This window comes from Ranitomeya variabilis, chromosome 2 (assembly GCF_051348905.1).
Source record: "Ranitomeya variabilis isolate aRanVar5 chromosome 2, aRanVar5.hap1, whole genome shotgun sequence".
NCBI classification, from domain to species: domain Eukaryota; kingdom Metazoa; phylum Chordata; class Amphibia; order Anura; family Dendrobatidae; genus Ranitomeya; species Ranitomeya variabilis.
Genome location: NC_135233.1, coordinates 385292643 through 385309160, shown reverse-complemented (window position 1 = coordinate 385309160; position 16518 = coordinate 385292643). Strand labels below are relative to the sequence as shown.

The window sequence follows — 16518 nt, the reverse complement described above, 5'->3', positions numbered from 1 at the left end:
CCGGGGTTCTCCCTGGCGTCCATTGACGTGGTCAATCTCTATACCAGCATCCCGCAATCTTTGGGGGTCGACACCATCAGGCGTGTTTTACACACCACTGACAGGAGCCAGGCCTTCAGCGATTTTGTGTGCGGTGGTTTGAGTTTTATACTCACCCACAACGCCTTTACTTTTGCGGGTTGCTGGTATCTTCAGACCACGGGGACCGCCATGGGGACCCCGGTCGCATGCACTTTTGCGAATTTGTATTTAGCAGTGTTGGAGGAAGATTTTGTGTACTCTGAACGGAACCCTTTTCTTAAATACATCAGGTTATACCTCCGTTATGTGGATGATGTCTTCTTGGTGTGGGACGGAACTGCAGAGGATTTTGAGTTATTCATTAATTATTTGAATACTTCCAATAATATGGGTATGAGCTTTACTTCCGTTTTTGGACGAGATAGGTTAGAATTTCTGGATGTTTTGGTCACGACACAAGAGGGCGAAATCCATACATCCATTTACCGCAAACCTACTGCTACCAATACGGTATTACACTACGATAGTTTTCATCCTGCACACACGAAACGCGCTTTGCCTTATAGTCAGTTGCTACGAACACGTAGAATCAACAATACCCAAAGGGGGTTTGAACAACAGTCAGGAGAACTGTGTCAAAGGTTGCATGATAGAGGTTACCCTGACACACTCTTGAAGTCTGCATTACATCGCGTTAATGACAACTTCAAGGGGCAGAGGGAAGAAAATGTCGTTTCAAAAAAATCGCGTTTCAATTTTTGCTTTCGGTATGGCCCTTTAGACCAGGCAATTAGAGCTTCTATAAGAAGACACTGGCACGTCTTGGAACAAGACAAAGATCTGGTGAGCAGAACGTCCAGTGGTCCTTTAATCTCTCACAAACGAAGCACACGAATTAGGGATATTTTGGTTCATAATCCGACATTAGGCCCACAGAGTAATTGGCTAAAACAATCGCCCCTCAAAGGAAATTTTCGTTGCGGCCATTGTAATTTTTGTAAGAATCACATCACTGGCCAAACCCTAAATATCGGTCCAATTATACACACCGTTCAACAATTTATCTCCTGCAGGACAGACTATGTAGTTTACGCCATGTTCTGCCCTTGCAGGAGATTCTACGTGGGTAAAACAAAGCGCCAGTTATTTATACGTTTCAGAGAACACCTTAGATACATCCACACCGGTAAAGGGGTACCAAGATTAATCAAACATATACGAGATACGCATGATGGCAAATCAGAGGTCCTCATGTTTGCAGGCATAGAAAAGATAACACCATCCGTACGGGGAGGTGACCTACACAGGTTCCTTCTCAGACAAGAAGCGCGGTGGATTATGCGCACTGGAGCCGCAGGACCTTCTGGCTTCAATGAGAGGACACATATGTCCGTTTTTCTATAATAGTAATTTTAGTCTTTTTCGAGTATTTCTATCCATTATTGTCAAATTTTGATCTCTTAGGACTAATTGCTTAACTTGTTGTTCCTCCATATCTGTAATGTCTCTTTTCTTATATATGATATGACTGTGGTATCGGAAAAAAATGACGATGTTAATCTCTTTGTGTTTCTATAGTTATGTAGTTTTTCTGTTATTCCAGAGTGCTTTCTAATTTTGATTTTATATGCATCATGTTGTTTTAATGTTTTTTTAGGTGTTGTTCATGTCACACACTACCAGCTGGGAGGGTGGGCGTGTAGTGGAGGTGGGATGGTTTCTTTTGACCAACCTATTTCTACTCGCGTCACTTCCCATCTCGTTAGACCCGTAGAAGCGCTGGATTAGCGCGAAACGGTTGCCGTCGTCGTTCCCTGCTCACCTCTTCCTCCACACATCCCCCGTTGCCGTGAAGATGTCATTTTAACTTCATCTACTAATAAAGGACTGTCATCGCACCATGTTGGTGAGTGCTGCCGCATCTTTTTTCTTTTTGGTTTACATGTTGATATAGACTTTGATTCATGCGAGCACCTCCAGCATTCCATGAGGAGTTTCCCAACACAGACACCAGAAACGGACTTTATGTCCTTCGCTTTGATTTCAGTGGCGGTGCGGCTTTCTTTTTTCTTTGTTTGACGTTGGTGTAGTATCTTGCATTGGATGGTGCGGACACATGCAACACATTGTGTTTGGCTAATCAACTTAAATTTGGACATGTTACGCTGAAAGCTTCCATGATTGGTATAGAGTTATCTGGACGACGAGGATGCCATCTAATGATTGAATAATTGTTTGGTTTCCTGTAATGATGGTAACTATTTAAACCTGGCATGTTACACCATCTTGTATGCTTGAAAAAGACCGATGGCTGGTTTAAACATTGTATCTATGGCAGAATAAATGACGTTTTAAAAAACGCTTCACCTGACCTTGGACTCTGTCTTCTTCTTTTATAATTGCCAGTGACGTCACCTCTCCACTCTAGGTCTTCTTTTCCATACTCAATGAATCTTTTCAGTTTTGTAACACATTGGTTCTCCAGATAAATCTTGGCCATTTCTCCCCTTTTTATATCCAGTCTGTTCCATCTCTCGGTGATTATCCGAGCATCGGCCATTGTAGGGATATATGATCCTTTCTCTACGTCCAAGTACATATAGTCTTTCCCGTCATATCTGATCTGCCCATAGCCCTTGGTGCTTCCATCATCTCGCAGCTCGCAGCTCATAATCACCTGGAAATAATGGAAACCTGCCGAAGAGACAGGAACAAGTTACGCACAGCAGATGTACTATATATATGTTGGCACATTACGTCTGAATATAATAAACCATGCATATGGTGAATGTGTGATGTGCATCTTAGTCTCTATAAGTTAAAGGGTCTTCTCATCCTAGACAATTATATCATAGACCCAGGGTGTGATAGGTGAGGATCCCCCTATGAAACTGTAGGGAGGAGAACCAAGTTGATGGTCTCTCCTGTGTATCTGGGCCTGAACCGTCGGGGCTGTCACCAAGTGTTGCATGGGGAAGAGATTGCTGACCGGAGCAGTACAGGGCACCTGACTTATGGGGGCGGGTCGGACTTAAATAGCAGTTTGAGTGGGTAGACAGGACACTTGGCGGGGACCGAGCTTGTGAGTAGAAAGACGGTTAACTCCCTCTTCATGGACCCACGCTGTTGTGAACTCTATTTTTAGGCTCCCTCTAGTGGTCACAAGCGGTACTGTGTAGTGCTGTCTTTCTGCAGGTTGGCTGCATCAGCTGGTTCGTTATCCTTGGTTGGTTTCCTATTTAGCTCACCTGGATACTCAGTTCCTTGCCTGCTATCAATGTATTCAGTGCTCTTCAGATTCCTTGTGACTACCTTGCTCCCAGTCTCTCCAAGACAAGCTAAGTTTTTGTTTGTTCATTTTTTGATTATCAGCATTCATCATGTTTCTTGTCCAGCTTGCTAAAATGTGATCTCCTCGCTTGCTGGTTGCTCTAGGGGACTGAGTTTCTCCCCCCACACCGTTAGTTGGTGCGGGGGTTCTTGAAATCTCAGTGTGGATATTTAGTAAGGGTTTTTTACTAACCGCACAGACCCCTTTTCTATTTTCTGCTATCTAGTATTAGTGGGCCTCATTTGCTGAATCTGTTTTCACCCCTGTGTATGTGCCTTCCTCTTACCTCACCGTTATTACATGTTGGGGGCTTCTATATCTTTGGGGATTATTTCTCTGGAGGCAAGAGAGGTCTTTCTTTCTCTCTAGGGGTAGTTAGTTCCTCAGGCTGGTTCGAGACGTCTAGGATTTTTAGACACGTTCACCGGCTACCTCTAGTGTGTTTGGATAGGTTCAGTTTTGCGGTCAGTCCAGTTTACCACCTCCCTAGAGCTTGTCCTATGTTTGTTACTTAGCTGGAGTAATTTGTGATCCTCAACCACTAAGGATCATAACACCACGCCCGCTAGCTGTGCCTATACCCCCAGCTAGCCAGACTGCCGACGCTACCTACCCTAAGCCCAGAGAGACTTCCTCACCGGGTAGTTACCAGGATAAAGTACAGACCTTCACTCCGGTCACCACCGCGGAGGCACCGCTTAGTCCCATCCTTGCGGTGCCTGCTGAGGACCGGCCCATGCCTGTGTACGCTGGACTGTGTGCTCCGACTGTGGCTTTGCTCACTGAACTCTCTGCTTCTTCTTCTGTGCCGCCAACCATCACCTCTGCCTCACCGTGTGCACAAATCAGGAGATCGCGTGCCGAAGAAACCGGAGGATACGTCGTCGCAAGGAGAAAGTGCATCGCTCATCTGCGAGACCGGATCGGAAACATCTCGTGCCGCCTGAGGCGCCGCTGTGGGATCTTCCAGCCGCCTTCCTCCAGCGCACAGAGACTGATAAGTTAACCTGTTTCATTCTATTGCATTTGACTTTCCCACTATCCTCCAATCACATTCCTTACCCCAGTGCTTGTTCCATTACTTTTCCTATACATAAAGAACCTGTTAACCCATGTTCTGCCTCCTGTGTGTCACTGCATCCTACGCACCTGCTAGCATCCTACAAAACAAGCACTGATCTACAAAATATTATTCCTTCCATGTCTTATTAAAAATAGGGAAAAGGAGTCTGGGGAAAAAACACTGAAACTTGAAGATTAAGATGTTAAATGATAAAAATACAAAATATTAATTTAAAACAATGTAAACATTTCAAACTTGTTCTAGAATTATGCTTCATTTGATATGTAGGAAGTGTGTGCCTCACCTTCAGTGTGGTTGAATCTCTTCTTCCATAGCTTTACTTCAAATCTGAATATAACCTGGTCTTCATTATCCATTCTGGTTTCTTGCTCCCAATGCTCCGGACCCTCATTCTCCTTCATCCATTGAGCCACAGGGATAGTTCTGCCAGTGTTACTGCTAAATAACATAGCCTGCTGATCATCCACATATCCAACCCTGGAGTACTCGGGCAGTCCGGACCCCAGAGCCGAGACTAAAGTGTAATAGTATCGCAGAGTGTGACTGTCTGTGAGAGACAAACAGAGACCAGCATATCACATGGACTGTGCTTTTCATCAATTCCCTGAAAAAGTTGCTGCCATTACTAGGACATATGCTTAATACAATATCTCTCAATTCTATTTCTTCTGCTGATGTATAGAGTTTGTATTGCTTTTGTCACACTATGCCGGTCTTCAGTAAGGAAGGGGGACCTCAAACTGGGACCCCAACTTTCCCTGTCCCGGGGGTACTCTTGATGGTAGAGAGGCCTGAATCTCCAAGCTTACTATGCTACTGATATGCCCTAAGTTGACCCTCCCACTCCCCCAGGAGACCTGGGACAGATACTTGTATGTTAGTGTATAACCATGTAAGACAAACCTAGTAGTCAAAAAAACTTGGCACTCAGAGGAGTTGAAGTGAAAAAAAGAAGGTTCTGTTTATTGTGCATCCAACAAATGTTAAACGTTTTCGGTCAAAAAGAGGACCTTCATCAGAACTAGCTTGTCCAGTAGATTAGATGCAAAGTTTCAATATTACATATATAGGAATCCTGTGGTTTATAAATATTCCCAGTGAGGATTAAGTTGTCTGGATGCCGGAATGGAACCTGAATGGGGTTTGGAGTAAGTCAGTGCATGTGAGGAACATGATCGCCTTTGCTAGGGAGAAGACGGCGGTCGCATTTCTCACATAAACCTGGGACCTAATTTCCAGAAGGAACTGGTGAGGGCCACTTTTCCTCTCCACCTGCTCCCGGGAAAGAAGGTTGGAGTGCGGTGCATACATGGTGATGCAAAGGACTACCCTTTGGCCAGGGAGGACATTGAAACGGCATGTGGCACTGAGTCCCACATAGTCGGCGTCGTGCAGGACTTGTTGCACCCTATAATTATTGGCCGGGATTTCTGTTTGTTTTGGGATTTGTGGGGAAAAGGTTCTGAGCTCCCTAGCAAGAGTAGGGAACCAATGAACCCTGGAAGGGTGTCGCCACACCCGGAGTCAGACAGGTTTCCTTTTTGTGTTCTGGTTGGGGATGAGGAGGAAGTGTCCCCTGCATCTGACATTCTGGAGTTGGAGGTAACCGGTGAAACCGGTGAAAATTTTGGGACTGCCCAACATAGGGACCCCACTCTGAGGGAAGCCTTTAATAATGTCACAGTTATTGACGGGGTGGTACAGGAGCCGGGGGCAGACACAAGATTTCCCCATTTTCTGATGAGTGGGGAGTTGTTGTACCGGGTCACGAAAGTAAGGGAGGAGTTGGTAAAGCAGTTGGTAGTGCCGGGTCCGTATAGACGGAAGGTGTTGGACATGGCCCATTCACACATCTTGGGTGGACACCTAGGGGTGGAAAAAATGCAGGAACGGGTTGTGCAGAGGTTCTATTGGCCTGGGTGTCACCGGGAAATAGTGAACTATTGCAGGTCCTGCCCTACATGTCACCTAACTGCTCCCACTCCTCATTTCCGGAACCCCCTCGTGCCACTGCCCATTATTGAGGTGCCGTTCGACAGAATTGCCATGGACTTGGTCGGTCCCTTAGTTAAATCTGCCCGGGGCCATCAGTATATATTAGTGATCCTGGACTATGCCACACGCTATCCTGAGGCAATTCCTCTGAGAAATTCTTCCTCGAAGAATATAGCCCGCGAGTTGGTCCATGTCTTTTCCCAGACAGGTCTGCCGAAAGAGATCCTGACTGACCAGGGGACACCTTTCATAAGCAAGGTGATGAGGGAGTTATGCAAAGCCCTGAAAATCTCCCAGTTGAGGACCTCGGTGTACCATCCCCAGTCAGATGGCCTTGTTGAGAGATTTAACAAGACACTGAAGAGCATGCTGAGAAAAGCTATAGAGAAAGACGGAAGAGACTGGGATTGTCTCTTACCCTATCTGATGTTTTCCATTCGTGAAGTTCCACAGGCCTCCACAGGGTTCTCACCGTTTAAGCTTCTATATGGCCGACATCCGCGAGGACTCCTGGATATAGCCAAGGAAACCTGGGAAGCCGAAGTCACGCCCCACAGAAGCGTCATTGAGCATGTGGCCCAGATGCAGCAGAGGATTGCAAAGGTGATGCCTATTGTGAAAGAACACCTCCTCCAGGCACAAGAAGCTCAGGCCAGATTCTACAACCGGTCTGCAAGAGTGAGGCAGTTCAATCCGGGAGACCGAGTTCTTGTGTTAGTTCCGACGGTGGAGAGCAAGTTCTTGGCCAAATGGCAAGGGCCATATGAGGTTGTCGAGAAGCTTGGGGAAGTAAATTATAAAATTCACCAACCAGGAAGAAGGAAACCATTCCAAGTATACCATGTCAACCTCATCAAGCCGTGGCAAGATAGAGTGCCGACAGTAACTACATCGTTGTTAAGCAACCCAGAAGGTGAGGTTGGAGCGGTTACTATAGCGGAGACGCTATCAAAGACCCAGAAACAGCAGTGCCGGGAGTTACTCCAGAAAAACAGGGACCTGTTTTCAGAGTTGCCAGGACACACGAAGGTCATAGAGCACGAGGTCCTAACAGAGCCACATGTGCGGGTGAATGTGAAGCCCTATCGTATTCCTGAGGCTCGTCGAGAAGTTATCTCCAAGGAAGTGGAGCGTATGTTGAAGCTTGGAGTTATTGAGGAATCCAAGAGCGGTTGGTCGAGCCCAATTGTCCTGGTCCCAAAGCCTGATGGAGAGTGGAGGTTTTGCAACGACTATCGGAAGTTGAATGAGGTCTCCAAGTTTGACGCTTATCCCATGCCACGCGTTGATGAGCTCATCGAAAGGCTTGGGCACGCCAGATATTTATCCACCTTGGATTTGACAAAGGGGTATTGGCAGATCCCCATGGCACAGGAAGCCAAGGAGAAGACGGCCTTTTCGACACCTGATGGATGCTTCCAGTATGTCCGGATGCTGTTTGGCCTACAGGGAGCTCCGGCGACCTTCCAGAGGGCTATGGATAGAGTCCTTGCGCCCCATAAGGCCTATGCTGCTGCATACCTAGATGATATCGTCATCTTTAGCCCGGACTGGGAGAGTCATCTGGAGAAAGTCCAAGCGGTGTTTGATGCTCTAAGAAAGGCGGGGTTTACAATAAACCCGAAGAAGTGTGCCTTGGGTAAGGAAGAAGCTAAATACCTAGGCTATATAGTGGGTCGTGGAGAAATAAAGCCCCAAATCAGGAAAGTGGAGGCAATCCAAACATGGCCGAAACCACTCTCCAAAAAGCAAGTTAAAGCCTTTCTGGGAATCGTGGGATATTACAGGAGGTTCATCCCGAACTTCGCCACAGTGGCTGCGCCTCTGACTGATCTGCTAAAGGGGACAAAATCGGTGATGGTTAAATGGTCCGAAGAGACAGCGTCAGCCTTTCAAGAGTTGAAAGGGGCTCTATGTAAGCAGCCCGTTCTGATGGCCCCAGACTTCAATAAAGAATTTATTCTTCAGACAGATGCCTCAGATGTTGGGGTAGGAGCAGTCCTTTCCCAAGAGCTACATGGGGAGGAGCGTCCTGTTCTCTATCTGAGTAGAAAGCTGTCCTCATCTGAGAAGAACTACTCAGTCGTGGAAAAAGAGTGTTTGGCCATAAAGTGGGCGGTGGACACGTTACGGAACTATCTGCTGGGTCGTAAATTCAGACTAATATCTGACCATGCCCCACTTAGATGGATGAGGGAAACAAAGGGTAGAAATGCTAGGGTCACCTGTTGGTTCTTAGCCCTGCAGGACTTCAGTTTCCATGTGGAACATAGGGCCAGAAAGCTGCACGGTAATGCAGATGCCCTATCAAGAATCCCTTGTTTAGTGGGGGAAAGTGCCAAGCCCCACGGCTTTAGGCAGAGGGGGGAGGTATGTAGCATGGCTAAAGGGTGTATAATCGACGGGAGGTATGTGCCACATAAGTGCCTTGTTGCTGTAATGTAGCTCGGAGTATTTCTTTGTTGTATATAAACATGTATATATATGTCTTACAGGACCTGTGGTGATGTCAGGCCACATGGCTAATCATGTGATGGGTTACTGGGTGTGGTTAGCTTTATATAAGACAGGCTAATGCTTAACACAGTATATATGTGTGGATCTGCTAGCCTCCAGTGGATGTTCTTGGAAGCAGACAGGGCAGTTGTCTGCAGAGCTCTCTGTGCGGAGCAGCACAGAGGCTGAGGGAGCCTGAAGGACTGGACACTTTGTTTTTCTTTTTCTGAACTAAAGGCTATTTATTTCTGTTATCTTTCCATGTGGTTTATGAGGTAATAAACCCTGAGAACTTTTAAAGAAACGTGCCTCCTGAGTGTCAGCCATCGCACCTGAGTGAGTGAAATCCCTACAAGGTACAAACAATTTCCATGAAGGACCAGCAGGGGCATCCCCCTGAGCCTTCAATACCCCACCCTCAAGTTCAGAACACACTTCGGAGACAACCACCCCTTATTGTAAAATGGTGACAGCATCATCAGTACTCCCACCCCCAGGGAAACTCCGAGACATAGCATCTGCTTTGATGTACTTAATCCCAGAATGGTAAATGACCACCAAATTAAATCTGGTGAAAAACAAAGACCATCTAGCTTGCCTGGAATTCAGGCGTTTAGCAAATTCTAGGTACATCAAATTTTTATGATCAGTTATGACTGTGACCGGGTGAACTGTCCCCTCCAAAAAATGACGCCACTCTTCAAATGTCAACTTAATGGCCAAAAGTTCCCTATTACCTACATTATAGTTTCTTTTGGCTGATGACAACTTTTTAGAGAAGAAGGCACACAGATGCCATTTACCAGGTGATGACCCTTGAGACACTACAGCCTCGACCCCCACCTCTGAAGCATCAACCTCGACAATAAATGGTTGAGAAGAATCGGGTTGTACGAGTACTGGCACAGAGGAAAAAAAATCTTTTCAAAGAAGAAAATGCTTACCTAGCGCAGTCAGACCACCTCGAGAAGTCTGTACCTTTCCTAGTCATGTCAGTAACGAGTTTGACAATAGACGAGAAGTTTTGGATAAATTTCCGATAATAGTTTGCAAACACTAAAAAGCATTGTAGTGCTTTCTGATTTTCTGGGAGGTTCCATTCCAAGACAATTCAGATTTTATCAGAACCCATGTGGAAACCTTCAGCTGACACTAGGAAACCTAGCAACTGAACTTTTTGTATGGTGAATACACACTTCTCCAACTTAACATGGAGTTTTTTTATCCTGTAGAACTTGTAACACCTGCCTGACATGTACATACCTGATGCGTCTTGAGATCGAGTAAGTGGATCGAAACATCATCAAAATAGACTACTACAAATCTACCAACAAGGTGACAGAAGATGTGATTAATAAAATATTGGAACACGGCAGGAGTAGTCGTCAAACTAAACAGCATGGCAAGATTTTCAGAATGCCCTTCTGGAGTGTTAAAAGCTGTCTTCCAACTCATCCAATATGTCATGGTTCACGGGGAGGATACCTTTATCATCCCCACCACTCACACCAATTTGTCATGAACTTGGGTGTTTGGCTGTCCCTTGTTCTTTCTGAAGGGGATTTATCTATATCCCACTTCCCAGTTCCAGTAGAACTTGCCGCTCACTGGTGCCCCCCTTACCCTCAGGTCAGTCAGGGTACTGCACCAAGGGTAATTATTCACCAGAAAGGTTGCCCGCTATGTACTGGCTATTGGGCACGCTGCAGCAATGGCGATATAACTACTCCCACTCAGGCGGAAACAATAATTACACAGGGGAACAATTTGAAAAAAAATTTCTGTTGAGTTAGGTTTTTGAGCTGATTTATACTAAAATTGGCATGCTGATTCCAAAAATGTAGTCAGTTTTTTTCTAGCACGTCAAGTTTTTCCTACACAACTTACCAGCCAGAGAAGCACAATTGCACTGATATCTGTAATAAGACTTGTTATCTGATTACAATTCGACTCATATAGAGCTACGTGGCAACTTGTAAGAGTAGTCACAACTTTGTCATGCCTATTTCTTATATATTTCATTTTTTGTTCATATTTGTACTATTTAAAAAAAAAAAACACTTCTTAGGTACAGTAATTTACATAGTTTTGAGAAGACAAAAATCCTATAGTTCAAAAACTTGAGGTGATAGAGAAAAACTGAGATCATTTCTGGATTCAGCATCCAAAAATTAATTAAGAACAGTTGTCTGACCTAACTCTTAAAAAAATTGTGTTCCCCAGTGTTATCAACAAAGCCTCAAAAATTGCACAGGACAAATTCTGCTGCCACCAGCTCAGATTTCTTAATTATTAATGGGTCCGGAGCCAACCCAGATTCCAAGACTTCTCCCGTGCTGCGCCAATCCTCTGGAATGCGCTACCCCAAGACATTAGGACCATCCACAATTTGCATAGTTTTAGGTGCTCCCTCAAAACACAATTGTTCAGAGCGGCCTATCACGTTCCCTAATCAAAGTCATTTTATGTTTGTGTAGCCCATTCACTATCTCCATCTATCCCCCTCCCCCTGAAGATGGCTGGACCATCATTGTAAATACATCATTGAAAATACACACCTGTACTTTGTATCTCCCCCACCTCATTGTAGATTGTAAGCTCTCACGAGCGTCTTATTTTGCTTTAATTATTGTATTGGTAACATGATTACTTATGACTGTTGTGTTTGAAACTAGTAAACTGTAAAGCGCTGTGGAAAATGTTGGCGCTATATAAATAAAGATTATTATTATTATCCCCCTCCTTAATCCTAAAAAGCAGTGATGAGCGAGTATACTCATTGCTCGGGTGATCTCCAAGTATTTATGACTGCTTGGAGATTTAGCTTTCCTTGCCTCAGCTGGATGATTTGTGGCTACTAGACAGCTTGATTACATGTGGGGATTCCCTAGCAACCGGGCAACCCCCACATGTACTCAGCCTGGCGAGCAGCCGCAAATCATCCAGCTCGGTGCAAGGAAAACTAAATCTCCAAGCCGTCAAATACTCGGAGACCACCCGAGCAACGAGTATATTCGCTCATCACTACTAATAAGATTATAGGCTCCCCTGAGATCCAACTTGAAGAACCATTTTGCTCCAATAATCTGATTGAACAAATCATGAATGAGTGGGAGAGGAGGGAAAATAGGTCCTGTAGAGTAATCCGGTTTAACTCAGGAAAGTCTAAACCGAGACGCAGGCCCCCATCTTTCTTTTTAAACAAAGAAAAACCCCGCTGCTACAGACAAAGATGAGAGTCTATGTTGATTGGCATGACTCTCAGAGATATAGTCTTTCATGGCCTGTCTCTCAGGACCTGTCAGATTATAAAATCTGGTCTTGGGCAACCTTGCACCGGAAGCAAGTTCACAGGACAATCATACACACGATGTGGAGGCAGTTCTTGACACCAATTTTTAGAGAATGCCTCCTCAAAAACAGACAGAAAAATTGAATGTTTTTAGTGGAGACATTAGGGATAACAGTACCTAGACAATTATTCTTGCAAAAATCACTGCATTTAATTATCTCTCTGGTCTGCCAGTCCATGACTGGATTATGTATAGGCAACCAGAGAAAGCCCAACACAATAGGAGTTGGAAGGCCTTCCATAAGGTAACAAGAAAGGAGCTCCCTGTGCACTGAACATCTACCATATTGGCTCCTGCCCTACTATCCAGGAGGATAGATATTGTCTCAGTCTCTGTACCTATAACCACTTCAGCAGGTAGGATAAACTGAGACAGCTGTGGAGGAGATACAGTTGAAACCAGAATTTTACAGACACTATATAAAAAGACACATATGCATGTTTTTCTCAATATCTGAAATTAATCAGAATAAACCTTTCCCGTTTTAGGTCAATTAGGATTACCATAATTATTAATATTTGCCAGAATAATGAGAGATAGAATGTTTTAAGACATTTTTATTAGTTACTGCAAAGTCAAAGGTTTACATACATGTGATGAGGGAACAGCCGCCATCTTGGACGGGCCTACTAACACAGATTGGCGTGACTCCATTTTGTCTCCTGGTCACAGGTCTGCAGAGAGGAGTGCTCCTGGCCCCCACCTTTTCTAATGAACATAGTGCCTATTAGTATGGTAATCGGCTGAGCTCAGAGGAGATTGCAGAAGGTACTTCAAAGCTCAGTTAGGAAGCCACACCAGCAGGGGGCTTGGAAATGCTCAAGGGCTTAATTAAAGCACGCATGTCAAGGGGCCACTGGATACACATCTAGTATGGTCGTCCAGCCGAACCGTCTCTGACATGGAATCGTGAATTATGGACGCATCGTTCGAGGTAGCGGCTCATAAAAAATATTCCCCTCGTCCTAAAGAAATGGTGCATCTAATGGTGCGACTCCTGTATCCGTGGGAGGTCTGAAACCCGAGATATAGAGATCAGCCTCCCACAGGGACCGAATGGGTCCAGGTTTGATCCCAGTACGACCGGCAGAACAAACCACAGGCGCTGGTACTGCCCGTGTGCTGATCCGATCATCCTGAGAGCAGTTATCCCATTTATTAGATATTGGGACAAATATCGCAGGGAGGCAGAGGGGTGGAGATTGCTAAGCCCACCCAGCTACAGGGGGAGGGACACGGCAGGGTTAAGAGCTGGAACATGTGGAGAGTGACAGACACAGAAGATGACCAGCTAAGAAACAGGGCATGCCAGCCAGACGGGGGCAAGCACACGCTTTCTGGGGGCTGCCCGGCAACTAAAGTTTTGGACCTGCGGAACGCTGCGCCCCCCGGCTTCCACAAGCGACCTCTAACCTGGTAAAGTGACCTCCAGCTTTATACCTTAAGCCTTGTATCATTGTTGTTATATTGTACTCTGACTGTAACTCTTGATATATTGTGATTGTATATTTCTTGTAATTACCTAGTGCGCCCTTAAGGCAATTAAATCATAAATTAATTTTGGGCTGATCCTTTTACTCTGATTGCGAATCTTAGAATACCCAGTGTGGGTAACAGGGCAGTCCTTCCGGCGGCCATTTGCTCTAGGCGCAGTTCCCTTACTGACCTGAGAGACAAAGGGGGCGCCGGAGAGCTGTGCCTGTGTAGTGACGTCACGGATTGGTGACGTGGAAGGAAGGGGCTTCCTTCACAGTGGTGGCAGCGTACGTGGGATCAGAGTAATAGTGTGCGTGGGACCCCTACTCCCAGACACTAAAGGCTACCAGTGGTAACTTTCACTGCTGGGGTCTTAAGGTCAGCCCAGCACTAGACGGTCAGAGTGTAAATATAATAAGTTGTGTGCAAGGTCAGGGTTACAGCTGTGTCAGTAACCAGAGGTTCCAAAGATGGCAGAGGGCACCAGGAGTGCAGTGAGGGCGCAGGCCAGTGCTATGGTCGAGGGGGAGGTGGTGGTGGATGGTACTGTTCAAGGCGAGGGGGAGCTCAGCCCAGACTCCCCAAGGAGCCAGCCACCTGTGCTTAGTCCGGCAAGGGACTACCCACCACCTACCCGCCCCAGCCTGTCCACATCAGCGACCCTTGTTGCAGCGGCAGTGGCACGTCTCGAGGCGGGTAATGAAGACGCCTATATGAGACTCATGGCAGCTGCAGAGAAAGCAGCGGAGGCCGAGCGTGCAGAACGCCGTGAGGCAGCGGAGCGGGCAGAGAAAGCTGCAGAGCGGGCAGCGGAGCAAGCGGAGGCCGAGCGTGCAGAACGCCGTGGGACAGAGGAGGCAGGGACAGCCTCAGAGACAGAGAGGAGGAGGCAGAGACAGCCTCAGAGAGAGACAGAGGAGGAGGCAGGGACAGCCTCAGAAAGAGAGAGGGAGAGGCAGAGACAGCCTCAGAGAGGGACAGAGGAGGAGGCAGGGACAGCCTCAGGGAAAGAGAGAAGGAGGCAGAGACAGCCTCAGAGAGGGACAGAGGAGGAGGCAGGGACAGCCTCAGAGACAGAGAGGAGGAGGCAGAGACAGCCTCAGAGAGGGACAGAGGAGGAGGCAGGGACAGCCTCAGAGACAGAGAGGAGGAGGCAGAGACAGCCTCAGAGAGAGACAGAGGAGGAGGCAGAGACTGCCTCAGGGAAAGAGAGAAGGAGGCAGAGACAGCCTCAGAGAGAGAGGGAGAGGCAGAGACAGCCTCAGAGAGGGACAGAGGAGGAGGCAGGGACAGCCTCAGGGAAAGAGAGCAGGAGGCAGAGACAGCCTCAGAGAGAGACAGAGGAGGAGGCAGGGACAGCCTCAGAAAGAGAGAGGGAGAGGCAGAGACAGCCTCAGAGAGAGACAGAGGAGGCAGGGACAGCCTCAGGGAAAGAGAGAAGGAGGCAGAGACAGCCTCAGAGAGAGACAGAGGAGGAGGCAGGGACAGCCTCAGAAAGAGAGAGGGAGAGGCAGAGACAGCCTCAGAGAGGGACAGAGGAGGAGGCAGGGACAGCCTCAGAGACAGAGAGGAGGAGGCAGAGACAGCCTCAGAGAGGGACAGAGGAGGAGGCAGGGACAGCCTCAGAGACAGAGAGGAGGAGGCAGAGACAGCCTCAGAGAGAGACAGAGGAGGAGGCAGAGACTGCCTCAGGGAAAGAGAGAAGGAGGCAGAGACAGCCTCAGAGAGAGAGGGAGAGGCAGAGACAGCCTCAGAGAGGGACAGAGGAGGAGGCAGGGACAGCCTCAGGGAAAGAGAGCAGGAGGCAGAGACAGCCTCAGAGAGAGACAGAGGAGGAGGCAGGGACAGCCTCAGAAAGAGAGAGGGAGAGGCAGAGACAGCCTCAGAGAGAGACAGAGGAGGCAGGGACAGCCTCAGGGAAAGAGAGAAGGAGGCAGAGACAGCCTCAGAGAGAGACAGAGGAGGAGGCAGGGACAGCCTCAGAAAGAGAGAGGGAGAGGCAGAGACAGCCTCAGAGAGGGACAGAGGAGGAGGCAGGGACAGCCTCAGAGACAGAGAGGAGGAGGCAGAGACAGCCTCAGAGAGAGACAGAGGAGGAGGCAGAGACTGCCTCAGGGAAAGAGAGAAGGAGGCAGAGAAAGCCTCAGAGAGAGAGGGAGAGGCAGAGACAGCCTCAGAGAGGGACAGAGGAGGAGGCAGGGACAGCCTCAGACAGAGAGGAGGAGGCAGAGACAGCCTCAGAGAGAGACAGAGGAGGAGGCAGGGACAGCCTCAGAAAGAGAGAGGGAGAGGCAGAGACAGCCTCAGAGAGGGACAGAGGAGGAGGCAGGGACAGCCTCAGGGAAAGAGAGAAGGAGGCAGAGACAGCCTCAGAAAGAGAGAGGGAGAGGCAGAGACAGCCTCAGAGAGAGACAGAGGAGGAGGCAGAGACTGCCTCAGGGAAGGAGAGAAGGAGGCAGAGACGGCCTCCGGGCGAGACAGAGGAGGAGGCAGGGACAGCTTCAGAGACAGAGAGGAGGGGGCAGGGACAGCCTCAGAGAGAGAGGAGGGGGCAGAGACAGCCTCAGAGAGAGACAGAGGAGGAGGCAGAGACTGCCTCAGAGAGACAGAGGAGGAGGCAGAGACAGCCTCGGAGAGAGACAGAGGAGGGGGCAGAGACCATGGTAATGCTGATGGGTTGTCCCGGCAAGGAGAAAGTGCGGAAGGGCGCACGGGGGAACACAGGAATGTGATGCCCCCTAGCGCCCTCTAAAGCAGGGAGG

The 16518-nt window shown here is 47.6% G+C and overlaps 1 protein-coding gene across 1 annotated transcript in view; it reads right to left on the bottom strand.

Moving 5' to 3' along the window:
- LOC143806204 (major histocompatibility complex class I-related protein 1-like) overlaps window positions 1-16518 on the bottom strand; it is an 81783-nt gene that overhangs the window by 54328 nt on the left and 10937 nt on the right. Inside the window, exons 2-3 of the mRNA XM_077286328.1 lie at window positions 4720-4983; window positions 2437-2715 (exon numbers count right to left, since the gene is read on the bottom strand). Coding sequence (XP_077142443.1) covers window positions 2437-2715; window positions 4720-4885 — 445 coding nt within the window. The 5' untranslated portion in view covers window positions 4886-4983. The remainder of the gene's footprint in view (window positions 1-2436; window positions 2716-4719; window positions 4984-16518) is intronic.